Source organism: Plecotus auritus, assembly GCF_963455305.1.
Source record: "Plecotus auritus genome assembly, chromosome: 1".
In the NCBI taxonomy this organism is placed as follows: Eukaryota; Metazoa; Chordata; class Mammalia; order Chiroptera; family Vespertilionidae; genus Plecotus; species Plecotus auritus.
The window spans coordinates 216,056,901-216,072,870 of NC_137770.1; the positions used below are offsets into that span (position 1 = coordinate 216,056,901).

Sequence of the window (15,970 nt, forward strand, 5' to 3'; positions counted from 1 at the left end):
ATTGACTTCAGAGAGGGAGGGAGAGAGAAACATCAATGATGAGAGAGAAGCATTGATTGTCTGCCTCCTGCAGGCCCTCTACTGGGGAATCGAGCTTGCAACCTGGGCATGTGCCCTGGCCAGGAATCAAACTGTGACCTCCTGGTTTGTAGGTCAACGCTCAACCACTGAGCAACACCAGCCGGGCCCCAAAGTATATATTTAAATAGTGTTTTACTGTCACTATGACTCCTTTGAAAGAAATACAAAGAGTTTTGTGCTTTTTCTCTAACCTCATCTCTGCTTTAGTAATTGATCTGCTCTTGGAAAAGGTCTGCTCTTTCCTTCCCCTCTGACTCTTATTGCGCAGTTTCCTCACCTCTATTGCCTGCTTTTGTTCCAGCAGTTACACAATAGCAGCTGGCAGGCCTGGTCTGCCTCAGGGTTTCCTGCTGCTTCACCCCCTTTCATCACCTAGCCTCACTTCCCACTTCTCAGCTCACAGACCCCCTAAAAGCATTACCCTGTCCTCGTGGCAACAAGCTTCCAGGCCGCTGGGGCAGGGCAGGCTGGTGGTTATTTGTAAAGTGGGCCCTTAAATTAGGTACTAACTTCTGCTGTATTTCTACTATCTGGGTCTACAAATACTTCAGGAAACTGCCTTTGAGAAATACAGTAAGTAGAAATCCCTGTCCATTGCTCTGCTTGCCTTGGTTTTTCTGTTCTTTAGCTGGATACAGAGGTTTTTCTGTGGTAGATGTATCCAGGGTGTGCATCTCCACTGCCACCCATTCGCGCCTCTCCCTCTCCCAGCCCCGCCTCATCCACCCTGTAAGCCTGTGCAGGCCAAGAACTGCTTTCCCATCCGTTCCTTCTCTGAAGAGTCGCTGTATTCATTCAGCTGAATTTGAGACTGTATTATGCACCAAGCACTTGAAATCCGGAATGGAGTGTAATTGCCTTCTAAATTGTTTCCTTGCCTTCGACCCCCTCCAGTTCTTCCTCCGTGGTGCTGCCAGAAGTGGTATTTGTAGAAAGCACTGTCTGATTATGTCTTCTCCATGCTGAGACTGGTTAGTGGGGCTCCAGAGCCGCAGGGTCCAACCCAGCTTCTAAGCAGCATACTCGCCGTGCCTCCATGCCTCTGTCGGCGTTCCCTCCGTCTGCAATGCTTGACTCCTATCCCCCCAGCACTTTTTCCCTCCAACAGCCTGGCTCGGGCATCGCTGTCCTGAATTACCCCAGTTCAAGTTCATGTCTCCTTCTCCCGTGCTTTCCTCGGACTCTGTGCACACTCCTCTGCATTCGTTCAGCCGGCCGCATTATTGAGTGCCGTGAGCATTGGGCCTGTTCTCCGTGCTGGGCTATAGCAGTGAGACAGACGGGGTCAGTGCCCAGAAAGAGGGGAGACACGTACTAAATGAATGAGAGGATGGTTTCAGAGAGCACTGCGTGCTCCGAAGAAAACCAGACAGCAGCGGGCTAGGGCTGGCGGGGTGGGTTTGGAGCAAGTGGACAGGCAAGTCTTCTGGCAAGAGGTGACATTTACACCGAGCTCCGATCGAGTGAAGCCAGCATGGAAGCATCTGGAAAGGAGCACCTGCAAGTGCCCAGAGGCAGGGAGAGCGTTGAACTTGAGCCACAGGAGAAGGCTGGCCCGTGTGGCTGGAGAGAGTGAAGGACATGGGCAAGGTGGGAGATGAGGTCAGAAGAGCAGTCAGGTCTGAAGACGGCTGGCCTGCCCCATGGCAAGGAGTTTGGATTTTATTCACAACTGCACTGAGGAACTGTTGGCGGGTTTTAGGGGAATCAGCGGTGTGAAGTGATTGATGTTGGACCTGCACTGAACACTAAATGTTTGTGACTCACTGTGCACGTCTCTGTGGGCTGAGCTGTGTGAGGGCAGGGACTCTGCGAATCTCTGTCACCTAGTCCCAAGTACTGTTGGTAAACATTTGGGAATTTAATGAACAAACAATCTATGTTTTCTTTTGATAAGCTTTAAGTGGTTGAATCTTTCACATGTGAATAATAGCATTTTTGATTTAAAAAATACATATTTTTACTGATTTCAGATAGGATGGGTGAGGGAGGGAGAGATAGAGTCATCAGTGATGAGAGAGAATCATCGATCTGCTGCCTCCTGCACGCCCCCTACTGGGGATTGAGCCCGCAACCCAGGCATGTGCCCTGACTGGAAATTGAACTGTGACCTCCTTGTTCATAGGTCAGTGCTCAACCACTGAGCCACACTGGCTCGGCTAACATTTTCAATTTAGTAAAATGTGACCGTTCTGGTTCTGGGACACTCCCGTGCAAAAGGGAATGTCGCAGATCTTTTCAAGACTGTGGGGTGTTATTATATTATATTCTGGATGTTCTTTCTGCCTTTGAAGTAGTACCACAGGAATGTTAAATAGAATCTCAGGGACCAGAAAGAATGAAAATCCATGACATTTAAAAATGAATATCAGTAGGCTATAAGTCAAATAGTGACATAACACCACAATGGCATTTGTTCTCAAAAGGAGGGAGGCTAACATTCATGTCATCCAGGGTGTGGGGAGACGGGGAGCAGGGGTTGGTAGGAAGCCGTCATCTGCTGATCATTGGGACTTTCTTCGTTCAATATAAGGGCAGTTGAATATGGTTTACATGTCCTTATCTTCACTTTCAAGCTCTTAGGAAATACAGACCACCTGAGATGTGCCGTTTATCATTACAGTACAATAATCCCAGTAATTTTATGGGATTGACGTTTTTGGACTCAACTTTGCGGTGGGCATTTACTATAGTTAGTATTTTTCTATTATAATTTGTATCTCCAATTTACAGGTATTCTTTGTTAAACACCGTTTTTTTCCGAATCAGTTGGAAACATCTGTCTGTGTCCCATTAAATAAAGCTATAGTTGAATATCTCTCCTGGTGGAATCACAGTCCAGCCCAGTAGACACGCTCTAATGGCATCATACTTGTAAGAAGGGTCTTTTCTCATCACTTCGTTCCCTACACTCAAAGATCACCCTACAGGTGATAGAGGGTTTAAAACGCGGTACACCAAGCACAGTGTGGTCTTTTTCAGCTGTAAATATTTTTCTCTGCAGAGACTTCAGCAACACAGAAACACTGTGTAGCGAACAGAAATATTATTGTGAAACGTGCTGCAGCAAACAGGAGGCCCAGAAAAGGTGGGTAAAGGATTTAGCTCAAGAGGGTGGCTTTGTGTTTGGAGGGGGAGCCAGCCTGGGAAGCCTGCCAGATCTGATTTTGAATCCCAGTTCCATGGGCTTCTAGCCAAGGAGCTTTGGAGAAATCATTTACCTTTGTCACGGGTAAAAGTAGGATAAGAATGCCTGCCTTGGAGAGTTGTCCATTCGTATGATTGTTTGCTCGTTTGGTCTTTCATGCATTCCTTCCACAAATATTGATTGAGTGTTCCTATGTGCCCATCAGATACAGTCACTGTTGTCTTGGGCTTAAAGGCGAACTATTAAAAGGACCCAGTAGAGTACATGACATATAGTTGTCACCCAGTAACATGGTTAGTATTGCCCAAACATTGGAACTTCTTTTTATTTTAATCCTCACCTGAGGATATGTTTATTGATTTCAGAGAGAGTGGAAGGGAGGGAGGGAGGGAGAGGGAGAAATATCTGTGTGAGAGAGAAACATCCATCCTGCATCCTGTACACGCCCTGACTGGGGATCGAACCTGTAACCTAAGTATGTGCGCTGACCAGGAATTGAAACTGCAACCTCTTGGAGTACGGATGACGCTCCATTCAACTGAGCCACCCCAGCGAGGGCAGAGCTGCTTATTTAGAAGATATGAGGTTAAAAAATTAATCATTTAATAAGGAATCATGAGGAAATCAATAACATCAATTACATGGATAGCTGATTAGAGAATTATCACATTCTGAATTGATGTAGGACCCAGGTTGCCCATCCTTTTCCCACCACCAGTCAGCAGTTACAGCTCTTGGGCAATCTGAGATAACCAGTGGCTTCCCTGGTATTTTCCCCCAGAAGCCAAGAAACTTGACATTTTAATTATCCTGTGAAGTCTCCCTGTGAGTTAAATTTACACGGCCCCTGGTTGTAGAATGTTCTCAGTAACTCATAGATGCTCATTACTGCCATCTAAACCCTCAGGGGCCTGAGGCTGAGGATGAAATAATTCCTCTGCCCAGCCTCCCAGCCCTTCTCCTCTTTCCTTGCTGATCTAAACTTACAGGAGGTGAAGCGTGGGTGGTAGGTACTTCGCTCCCCTTAGTGGTCAGGGAAGCTCGCCTCTGCTCCCATCCATATACTCTAGTCAGTCTAGGCCAGCCCAGGTCTTCGATGTGTCAGGAAGGTGATTTCCAGAGGTCTCATACATTAAAATGTCATGTGCTCCTATAAAATGGGTTCCCCATAATTCATATGTTTCTGCTGATGTTATTTTGCTTAATTTTGTATGAACAGGGTTTTACCTTAATAGATTCCTGAATAGTATTCTCTTAAAATTTGTCCCTTTCAAATAATATGCATCAGCTGTGTACACGAGCTGAGCAGGATGTACACGAATTCAGGACATTCGTAGATGGGGCCCTGGAAGGTGCCTGGAGGACTCTCCATCCCAGCAGTGCTCACTACTGAGGCTGTTGTCTGTGACTTTCTACGAAGGAATATTAATGGCCCTCGGGTGAAAAAGCTTTCTGTGTTTATATAAGTTTGGGGAATGCTGCATCAAACAACAGAAAACCGTTCCTTGAGTGTGGATTTCTCAAAACCACTGGCTAAGGTGTAGGGAGGAGCTTCAAAACAGTGGCATTGTCCAAACTGGGCCGCAGAAACCCCACCCTGTTAGCGTCTCCAGGGCGCTGAGGAGGCCAGTTTGGGAAATGGAGCCCTGAGCCAACCCCTGAACAAGGAAACAGAGCCAGAGAAGGGAAATGACGTGCCCAAGAGCACAAAGGGAGTGGGAGTGAGCTTGGCACGTTTGGTTTCCTGATGCCAGCGGCCGGCGGTGTCGGCACATCTCCGCTGGTCCTCGGAACCTGGAAGTCCAGACCACACCCTCCTCTCCCCAGAGCTGTCACCCTCCTGCCCAGGATCTCAGGAAGGGGCCGGGGAGGATTGCCCAAGTGCTGTTCCTCCCTGGCTGGCGAGGGCAGTGACAGAGCGATCGCACTCCCTATTTTTATTGGCAGAGAAGTTCTGGGATGTCTCCTCTGACGAAACAGACCCAGGCTGCGCTTTTCTCTGTGCTCAGTTAACCGAGGATGTGGGATAAGTCAGCTCTACACAAACGAGCAGACGTTTACTCTTATGAGTGGTTGGTTGTTTGCAGTTGGTTAGAACCCTCCTGCTTTCCATCTGTGCAGGCAGCAGTGGATTCTGTTGCCCTAACGCAGTGGTCGGCAAACTCATTAGTCGACAGAGCCAAATATCAACAGTACAACGATTGAAACTTCTTTTGAGAGCCAAATTTTTTAAACTTCTTCTAACGCCACTTCTTCAAAATAGACTCACCCAGGCCGTGGTATTTTGTGGAAGAGCCACACTCAAGAGGCCAAAGAGCCGCATGTGGCTCGCGAGCCGCAGTTTGCCAACCACTGCCTTAATGGGTTGGATACACTGATGTTCTATTTCTCGGTTCCGTAGGATGAGAGTGAAGAAGCTGCCCATGATTTTGGCCCTGCACCTGAAGCGGTTCAAGTACATGGAGCAGCTGCACAGGTACACCAAGCTCTCCTACCGCGTGGTCTTCCCGCTGGAGCTGCGGCTCTTCAACACCTCCAGCGATGCCGTGAACCTGGACCGCATGTACGACCTGGTGGCCGTGGTGGTGCACTGTGGCAGGTACGGGCCGGCGGCAGCGGGGTGCACGCGGGAAGTATGGGGTCATCCCTGTGCCGAAGCAGACCCAGCTGGGCCTTTCCTGGGCTGTGAGTCTCAGTAATAATGGAACTGTTTGTAGAATCTCTTCCAAGCTCTTGTTTATGTATCATCTAAAACTAATATAAATGTGTCTACATACACACATAAAGTAAAATAAACTGCATTATGATAAGATAATCTAAATGTTTTATCACAAGGGAAATAATAACTCTCCTTTGGTTATACATGATGCTTGGGAGGAGTTTGAAATAACATGAAGGCATAAATGCTTATGCTAGGATTTTAATTTTTAAAAGCCAGGTTACAGGTTATGGGATTTCAAAAGTGTTTTAAGATGTATGAATAAAGACTGGGAGCAGTAGGTCAGAGTTCAGTTTTCTGGCTTTTTGAATGATTGAAAATGTACTCTTAAAAATATTGTTTATGTATTTCTCAGTCTTGGCCCAACATTCTATGAGAAGTACATAATCAGGCCCTGGCTGGTGTGACTTAGCTGGTTTAGGTGTCGCCCCGTAAACCAAGAGGTTGCCGGCTCAATCCTTGGTAAGAGGCGTGCAGGAGGCAGCCCAGCAGTGTTGCACTTTCACATCGATGTTTCTCTCTCTCTCTCCCCCTCTCCTGTACTCTCTCTCTAAAAATTAATAAATTATTAAAAACAACACACAGCAGAGCAAAGTCTTTTTTAAAAAAGTACATAATCAGAAGAGTGAGAAGGCCCCTAGATACAGAAGAGCAGTGTTTTGCTGAAAGTCCTTTGATTAAATATTTTTGATAATTAAAGGACTTTCAGCAAAACACTGCTCTTGTTTTCCTTTACTCATCTGCGGTCGGTGTGTGCTCTCTCCCCGGGGTGGGCACGGCTTTTCCTGCCTTGTGGGTTCTAGATGGTGACGTGCCACAGTACAGGTGTCTTTTACTCTGCATCTGCCCGGGTCGGGCTGTGGTGAATGGACTATTCCAGGAGGTGCCCAGCTCCACGTGGAAGAGTGGATTGATGAATTTTTAACCTTGTGTTGGGGTGGATGGTACCCCGAGCTGTAATGTCACAGCTGAAGCACCCCTGTTTTGTCCTGCACATATTAAACAACTTCAGGTCACTGGGTATTTTGTGTTCTCGGTTATATTTATCAGCCAGTTATAAGCCGGCTTTGTGTTTTCCCTGAGGAATAGTTCTAACAGGTCCCTTTAAAGACCTCAGGGGTCCAGTGATCTGGAAGCCAGCCAGGAACGCTGGGTGGACCCCCGGCAGGGGTTGGGAAGAGGAGGTTTTAGGGAGGCAGAGGAGGTACCTGGAGGGCATTGTGGCCGAGGCGGGCAGTGTGATGGGGAAACAGAAGCACTCAGATTTGTAGGGTACGCATGGGTTTTCAGTGTGGATCTCTGTGAGTGCCAGCTCTGACCCTGGGAGCACTGGGGAGGGCACGGCGGAGACCCATTAAGGAGACAGGACGAGCGGGAGACTGGGCTCGGGACAGTCAGCCTCTATGATAGGTGCACGAGGTCAGAGCAGCCCTGGCAGCAAGGGCGAGTGGGTGCTGAGTCTCGCATGCTGCTCACTGGGATTCTTTACATTCTTCCCACGAGAGGCACATTGTTCTGATACGCAGAGCAGGGCTGGCTGGGGCACCGGGGTGCTCTGAGGTTAGGGAGCTGAGCCCCTCTCTGTGCCAGGGCCTCCTGGTTCACGGTGGCAGTGGGTTTACAGCCTCGCTCACTAATACCTGCTGCAAGCACTTTTGAACCCTTGTTTCCTGGGTCTCCGGGTAGGATCTGAAGGTACAGTAGTGAGCAAGGCACACGGGCCCTGCCCTCGGGAAGCCGAGGATAGTGGGAAAGGTAACTAACAAGGAAACACAGCAGCCTGCCACAGCCCAAAACAAACGGACCACGGCAGAACACTTTATGATTTTGATTCATACTATGAGGAATGAACCAACCAGGCGGTGAGAGCAAGGGGAGGTGATCGGCAGAGATTTATCTACCCAGGTGACCTTTTAGTTGAGGCCTCAGCGTGCAAACACTGGGGGAGGATCATTTCAGGCAGTTGCAGCGGGTGGAAGGCCCGCATGTGAAGGGTGATGTGTGTGAAAGCTGAGGAGAACAGTGGGCTGGAGCTCAGGGAGGGGGCAGAGGTTGGAGAAAGGCGGGAACAGTTCCTGTGGGTCATCTTGTATTTAAAGAAAGTAACCATAGGGAAATAAAGCTTTTCAGCTTTAATGGTGCATTGCACAAAGCAAAACTCTAAATTTAGGTTTAAAATCTCATTTGTTCAAATCTAACTACAGAATAATACTATAGTTGTTCTTTCTACTTGTTTCCTTATTGTGTAATATATACCTTTTTGTTTTAATGCTTGGTATTATACATTGTGGTTTAGCAACATCTTTCTGAAACTTAAATCAGTTCCTCAAAATTTCCCAAGATCTTCCTGGCTCACAGCAAAGTCCAGAATCTTAGCCGTGAAAGCCCCTCCCCCTCCGGCTTTGGCTGCCCCTGGCTCTCTGGGCCCTGGCCTCCCGTGAACACGGCAAGAACTGTATCCCCCAACACCTTTGCACTTGCTACTTCCTGTTCCCGATGCTTCCACCTAATAGTCCATGGCTTGTCCCACAGTCCTTTCCTTCGGGGAAATTTTCTTCTGCTCACATCTCACGTTATCAGGCCCCTTCCATCCCTTTATATCAGAGAATGCCGTTCCTCTCCACTTACTATGCCATCCATTAGCTTTATTCTTCATGGCCTTTACCACCACTGCAGAGGCATCTACATTTTAGTTTGTTTATTCCCCATTCAACCCCTGCCCCCCCAAAAGTGAGACTTGGTTTTGTTCACTGCGTTTTACCCCAACAGCCAGGATAGGATCTGGCACATAGTAGGTATGCATACAGTGATTATTTGCTATATATGTCAAATCTGAATGTCTGTTTTCCCCTGGATTGTGAGTCCTTAGACACTAGATGTCCACTCATCTCTGCACTCTCTGTGCCCAGCACAGCGCCAGCACCTGGCGCTCCTCCCTGAACCGGTCAGGCCAAGTTCTTCCCTGACGATAGCTTTCTCTAGTGAGTCGCTGCTTATAAAGAAGTAAATGTTAACGGGGCTACTGTCTTTTTCTGCCTTTCCAGCGGTCCTAATCGTGGGCATTATATCACTATTGTGAAAAGTCACGGCTTCTGGCTTTTGTTTGATGATGACATCGTAGAGGTGGGTATGCAGAGTGCTCCGCGGCAGGGGTGGGGTGGGGATCGCATTTTGGAGAATGTGTAGGGGTAGACGTTTTCTAGAAGAGGTCTGTTTTCCCACCATCTGACCTTAAAACAACGTACATTTCTCTCAAAATGAAATCCTGCTGCTTCCCATTCTCTGTGGAAAGGGAGAAGGGGTGTGATCATGGCCTCCTTAATACTGTGTTCTGGTTAACTGATCAGCCATGGACATGGGAGCTTTATGCCACCATCAGTCATATTTATACACTAGTGGCCCAGTGCACAAAATTTGTGCACAGAGGGGGGGTTTCCTCAGCCCAGCCTGCACCCTCTCCAATTGGGGACCCCTTGGGGGATGTCCAACTGCTGGTTTAGGCCCGATCCCTGTCCTAAAACAACAGTCGGACATTCCTCTCGCAATCTGGGACTGCTGGCTCCTAACTGCTCTCCTGCCTGCCTGCCTGATCACCCCTAACTGCCCTCCCCTGCCGGCCTGATCTCGCCCCCAACTGCCCTCCCCTGCAGGCCTGATCTTGCCCCCAACTGCCCTCCTCTGCTGGCCAATTTGGTTCTGATTGGTCGGTTTCTATGCCAGTCAGTGTCAAAAGCTCCACCTCCTAGGCAAACATTGGCTCCTCACACTTCACCCAGATTTGGTTCTGATTGGTCGGTTTCTATGCCAGTCAGGGTTTCTGGGCCTATCAGTGGGGCCTGATCAGAAAGGCAGGGCAGATCAGCAGCCCTGGTGGAGGCCTGGAGAGAAATGGAGGCACGGCTGCTGGCCCGGCCCAGAAAGAAAGAGGCAAGTGCTGATCAACAGCTGCTACACAGGCTATGGATCAGACCCTGCTTCTCTCTTCAGGCCTCTCTCTGGGCCTGATTCACAGCCCCCTCAGCAGTCAGTGTTGGGTCACCACGCCTGCTGCAGCAGTCAGCATAGCAACCCAGCGCTGACTGCAGGACTGACTTCCAGTTGGTCGAGCCTCGGTTGTGACAGACCCAGGGTTTTTATATATTAGGATGAGTTCTGCTGCCTCAACGTGACTACAGCCCTCTCTGGTAAAGACCAAATAATGCACTTCGAAATTCTATTAAAATTATACCAAATTTTTCTTGTATTGATTATTAAAAATTGTATTTTTCAGTCTGTTGGACCTTGAAAATCTTTATATTACACCAAAGTATTCCAAATGTTGATTTTGTTGTAGAGGCACAGTAGCTGGGTGCCTCAGTTTGCCATTTGAAAGACAGAAGTCTGGCTCCTTCAGCGTGCCCACATGTGGCTGCTGCTAGATTAGAGGGTGGCTTTCTCCCCAGAGATGTGCAGTTCATGCAGTTGTGTTCTCTGCCAAGTCTGTGGAATTACCGTCTGCCATCGGACGTTCCCAGTTGTGATTTTATAGCCAACAGTGTTTCTGACATTTTCCTCGTGCGTTTCATAAGTTCTCCTGTCCTTCTCCCAGTTGTCATGTTATACAAGTATATTGTTTTATTTCTCTTTTATTGCAGAAAATTGATGCCCAAGCTATTGAAGAATTCTATGGCCTGACGTCAGATATATCAAAAAATTCGGAATCTGGATATATTTTATTCTATCAGTCACGAGAATAACTTAAAGGACTGGGACTAACTCAAGAGGGGGAGTGTTCAAAGCACTGTTACCTGGGTTCTCTGCGGACTTGCTTCTCCCCGCAGCCCACCAATGTATTACTCCGAGTCTCAATGATCTGGCTGTGTTAGACTCTCTCTCTCTCCCTCTCTCTCTCTCTCTCTCTGTTTTTTTTTTACATGCAGCACTATTCGTGGTCTTATTTTAGTCTGAGGTAGAAGTTAACTGCAATCAGATTGTAGTAAGATTTATATGAATAACAGTTGCTAATTTTAGGGTTGGGTAAACATTATGCCACTGGCTATTTCTGGCTGGATTAGCATGACATGTCCTAGAATGTCTGCAGTCTGTTTGGGGGTCTTTGCTGAGTTTCCTAAGTGGTTTCCAGGGTCTCCTTTCAATGCATTCCTTTAACGGGTCCCTGGAAACGTTGCTACCCACGTTTAGCTTCTCTGCCTCAAAGGACAGAATTGGGTAGACGTTCACCTTTAGGGCTGCAGCTATAGCTTTAAGTGTGTGCAGGTGAAATTGTTTAAAAGTGAGTAACCTCAGATACACCATCCTCCAGGTGGGACAGGGTGAAGAGCTGTTCAAGGTGCCAGTGTGTGCCCGGACTGTGCTCACCTCGAGCTAGAATTCTCCGGGCAAAGAGGGTCGGGAGCTCAGAGCAGGCAAAGCCAGGAGGAGGAAGCTTTCATGGGGAGAGAAAAGTTAGTTTTCTTATCTTTCTACCAAAACCACATTTCAGGAAAATAACTCTCTGCTGTGTGTTTTCAGTGCCACTTTCTTCCGTAAGGTCCCCTGCATTGTCTCTCTCCTCTCTGGCACTGCTAAGCTTCCAGGGCACTTTCCAGGCCCGGCGTCGGCCTTTCGCAGTCCGTGGTCACAGGGCTGGGACCCGGGTGGCTGCCTCCAGCGCAGCTCTCCTGAGCAGCCAGACCAACACCATTCTGTGCCCGGGAGAACGAGGGCACTGCCCCTTTAGGACCATCCACGCGCTGGGCCGCTGTTCTCTCTGAGGGAGCTCAGCCTGCTTGCTGAGGCAGTGGCAGCCCAGGACAACGTGGAGCCTTCCCTGGAGGGAAGACTGGAGTTAGGCGGCGTGAAGGTGGGTCGAGGGAAGTGTCAGGGGGTGGGTGGAGGGAGGAGCCAACCAGCGGCGTTTCTTTGACTCAGGCTCCTAGGATGCTTGACAAGACAGAGTTTTTGGGAAGAACCTCATCTCACCCTAGTTTTTTTTTTTTCACTTTTGTTATATATGTATTTATTAGATCATTTGAGTATTGGTACCTTTTATTAAAAGGGTTGATGTGGTGTTTTGCCGTTGAGCTGGTTTTTGGTTTCCTACAAATGCTATGAGTCATAGACCTTCCTTTGGGAAGTCGGTTGACCTCCATACACTATAATATACTGTGAACACATGATCTTGTTACCTAATAAATCAGCAAACAAACATACAAGCGTTTGGCATAATGTGAGCTAAAATTGAAATTGAAAATGTTAGTGGCCATTTTGCAACAATTAAGAGCATAGCACTTTATCTAGATGAAAACTGGATTTCTTACCTTTGAAATATCGTGAACTGTTTATTGCTCAGAACTTAAATAAGCATGCCGACACTTCATTTGTTCATGCTTGAAGTGAAATGTTTTACTTTTCACTGGAGAAGACAAAACAGGGTGATCTTCACGTTATTGTTTTATACGAGTGACAGAAGTATACCTTGCCTTGTTTAAAGGCCAATTCATATTTATAAATATTTTGTCTGTTTTTTCCTCCATGAAACATATGCAGTGATCACTTACCGGGAAGGTGAGTTTTTATTCTGTTATTAAGGAGAGACACTTTCCAGTTGAAAGTGATTGCTGTAGGGAACTGTTTGTACTATATATAACCCATATATTTGACTGCAGGTTGCAAAGTTTAAGAAAATGATGGTTGATATCTAATATATTTGGAACTGATTCATAAGAAAAACTATTAAAATTGTCTTTGAAATGACTCTTGAAGCTAATTTATTAGAAAAAAAAGTTACATTTGGAAGCCTGTGTAAGTAATATCTAAATGCAAAGTCATAGATTCAGGTTGCTTTTTGTTTTTTTTCCAGTGACTTAACTGAAGTAATTCCTTATAATAGGGTCAGTTAAAATTCAGTACTCATGGATAGATTTTTGGAATAAAAAAACAAGGATGGGGGATAATGCAAAGATATGGAAATGGTCGTGTGTTGCAGGAAAAGATTGGGAAAATGCACTTATCCTCCAACACTCCATCAGGTTTTTAAACTTTAGGGCTATCTGGTAATTTCTCCCTTCTTTCCAATTAATGAAACAGACACTAGGCAGCTACATTCCCCCGGGTCATTTCACGTTCTATAAAGACAGCAGCATGCACACACTTTTATTTTTCATCCCTCATTCATCCCCCAGAGCAGAGATTGGAGTGGGAAACCCCGGACCATGCGGAGGCCAAGGATAGCACAAGACCCAGCAGTGCCCGTGGCGCGCCAGGGTTTTTGCGTGTCGTTTTCGGCAGGAGGAAGGCCTGCTGTATTTTTTTTAAACTGCTGGGTGTTTTAAAATGAATTACAGTGTTTTATACTTGACACGAGAAGAAATACTTGCTTTATTGGCTACTTACTAGTTTAGCATCTAGATTATGGTGCAGTATGCCGAAAAGGTAAATTTTGGTAAAATGCTGACATTAGCCCTGGGTGTCAATACGTTTTCCATTCCGAGGCTGCACGAAGTGGCCTGGTCTGAGGCAGCCAAGGAGCAGCACAGGAGGGTGCTGGTTGGAATAGGAAGCCGGTTGGTTGTATAGCCTGGTATATTTTGGATTTATTTTCCTGGGTACCCCTGATTTCATGGGCATGCCTAACAATGAACGATGCTCTCACCGGAGCTTAGGGCTTATTTTCGATATTGGAGTGTAGCTTTATTACAGATGGATTTTATCTTTAAACACTGCATTTTGATCAACTTTGTATAGTCCCATGTATTAAAATATTGTGCACTAAATGTTTTGCTCTCCTGTGGTCAGGCATTTATCAGCACTGTTGTGATTCACTCTGTAGATGGCATTGGTCAGGAAGAAGGGTTTCCTACTTTTCTGCCTACGTAAGTTTCTGTTTTCCAGTATTACATTAATTTATTTTTGGCTTCCATTACTGTGTAACAAAAATAGTTAATCTATGTGTGTGGCATTCATATGACTTTGTCGCTAAAAACAAACAAAAAACAATTAGTCTTCATTTAAAATAATCTGTACCTTAATTTTTAAAAATGTAACCAATTCAAGCACTTTAAGCAATAATGTCAATCTTGTGAAATTTCAATCAGTTTAACACCCTGCCTCTAAAATTGTTTGCAGAAAATAAATAAATTAAAAAAATAGGAATTCTCTTCCTAGAGAATTATATCTGGGTAATGTTATATACATTATGTTATAAAAATGTGGGTCATTGTTAAGTCTCATATCTAGGTAGTTATTCTGGACTTAATTTCATAGCAGTGGGAATGTAAAGAACATTCTGGTCATTGTAATAGATGGAGACAATGCTACTGTCAAGGTTGATAAAGTCACTGTTCTGGAGGTAACTTACCATTTTTGAATGAAGAGGCCAACAGAATTAATCCTGAAATCTGTATCCGGAGAATAGCAAATTGAGCATATCGGTGAAAAAAAAAAGAATTAAGGATTGGTAATTACACATCACCAAGAATTGCTTAGCTAGGGACTTTGCGTATTAAATCTACTAGTTGTGAAATAAAAGATTTATTTCCCCAAAAGGAAGTGGCTGCAGCTCTGGGATCCCATCAGCATCTGGCTTCTCCCTGCCTGCTCTCAGTGTTGCCTGAGCTTGCCTGTCATCTCCTTCTAGGGAGCACACAGTTTTTCAAAAACATAAATCCATTGCATTCCATCAAAGGACTTGGGCATCTTGCCTTTTAATTCTCACGTTAAAAGAGCCGGCGTGTTGAAAGTCTTTTAACACTGGATTTTATGGACCAAATATCTAAACCCCTTTTTTTTTTTTTACATTATCCTATATAATAAAAGGGTGATATGCAAATTGACCCTAAGGCCGGAACTACCGGGGAACGACTGGTCCCTATGACGTGCACTGACCACCAGGGGCCAGAAGCTCAACGCAGGAGCTGCCCCCTGGTGGTCAGTGTGCTCCACACAGGGAGCTCTGCTCAGCCACAAGCCAGGCTGACAGCTGCAAGCAAGCCTATCCCGCCTCCTCGGCAGCGCTAAGGATGTCCGACTGAGGCTTAGGCCGGGGGGAGCGGGCCTAAGCTGGCAGGTGGACATCCCCCAAGGGGTCCTGGACTGCAAGAGGGTGTAGGCTGGGATGAGGGAACCTGAATTTTTGTGCACCGGGCCTCTAGTTACCAAATAATTAGAACCAGTCATTCAGGGCATGAGAGTTTTTAAGCTGTGTGACTATTTTATTGGCATATCAACCTGTGTTTCCTTTTATAGTTCCCTTATGATGCAACAGTGCTTTGAACAAACCACATTAGGAATTTACAAACAAATGAAAAATAACTTCATGTTGGTTATGAGGCACTGCAATCAGAAATGATATGAGATTTTGTAACGATGATTCCTAACTTTGTCCTCATTTCCCACGCGGCGATTCATAATAAAGTATTTATTAACAGCCTTGGGTATCATATTCACCTCAGTTGCACAGACCATGTTTGCGTGAGGGCGCAGGCTGTATCAGGGTGGTGTGGAATCCCACAAAACCCTTCATGGGGAGGTTGGGCACTTATGTTGCGTGTTGAAATTCTCTCTTGTTCTTACCTCCTCAGCAAAGTCCTGAGCTTTCAGAAGAAAACAGACTTATAGATTTGACTTGGCTGGAAGCAAAATAATTTGATGGTTGAAGCCACCATTTCTCGATATTTAACCAAGTCCTTTGCTCCAAATCAGCTGTAATTTTATTTTGGCGTCTCTCTTAATTGACCTTGCCTGACAGAACATTCTGTGCTGAGACAACTGAAAATAAACACGAGACATTTTAAAAGTGAGCCATCATACCTCCTGAGCAAGCAAAGCCTCTTCACTGCAGAGCTCATCTCCAAGTTGAGTATTATTTGCTCGTTTCCCAAGCGAAAGGACAGAAAAATATTTTGTAAGGACTTAGGAAACCTGTGTGAAAAGACTCATTCCATTGGCCTCCTCGCATCTCCCCTAGGATGAATTTTTTGAAAAGTCTTTGAAAAGAACTTACTTCTGCATATTTTTTTATTCCTACTACTCCCAAACCCAGA

The 15,970-nt window shown here is 46.1% G+C and overlaps 1 protein-coding gene across 1 annotated transcript in view; it reads left to right on the top strand.

The window, feature by feature from the left end:
* USP46 (ubiquitin specific peptidase 46) overlaps positions 1 to 15,366 on the top strand; it is a 61,705-nt gene extending 46,339 nt beyond the window's left edge. The window contains exons 6-10 of the mRNA XM_080648584.1: positions 3,086 to 3,169; positions 5,631 to 5,828; positions 8,993 to 9,071; positions 10,583 to 14,803; positions 14,861 to 15,366. Coding sequence (XP_080504710.1) covers positions 3,086 to 3,169; positions 5,631 to 5,828; positions 8,993 to 9,071; positions 10,583 to 10,684 — 463 coding nt within the window. The 3' untranslated portion in view covers positions 10,685 to 14,803; positions 14,861 to 15,366. The remainder of the gene's footprint in view (positions 1 to 3,085; positions 3,170 to 5,630; positions 5,829 to 8,992; positions 9,072 to 10,582; positions 14,804 to 14,860) is intronic.
* Positions 15,367 to 15,970: the final 604 nt, after the last annotated feature.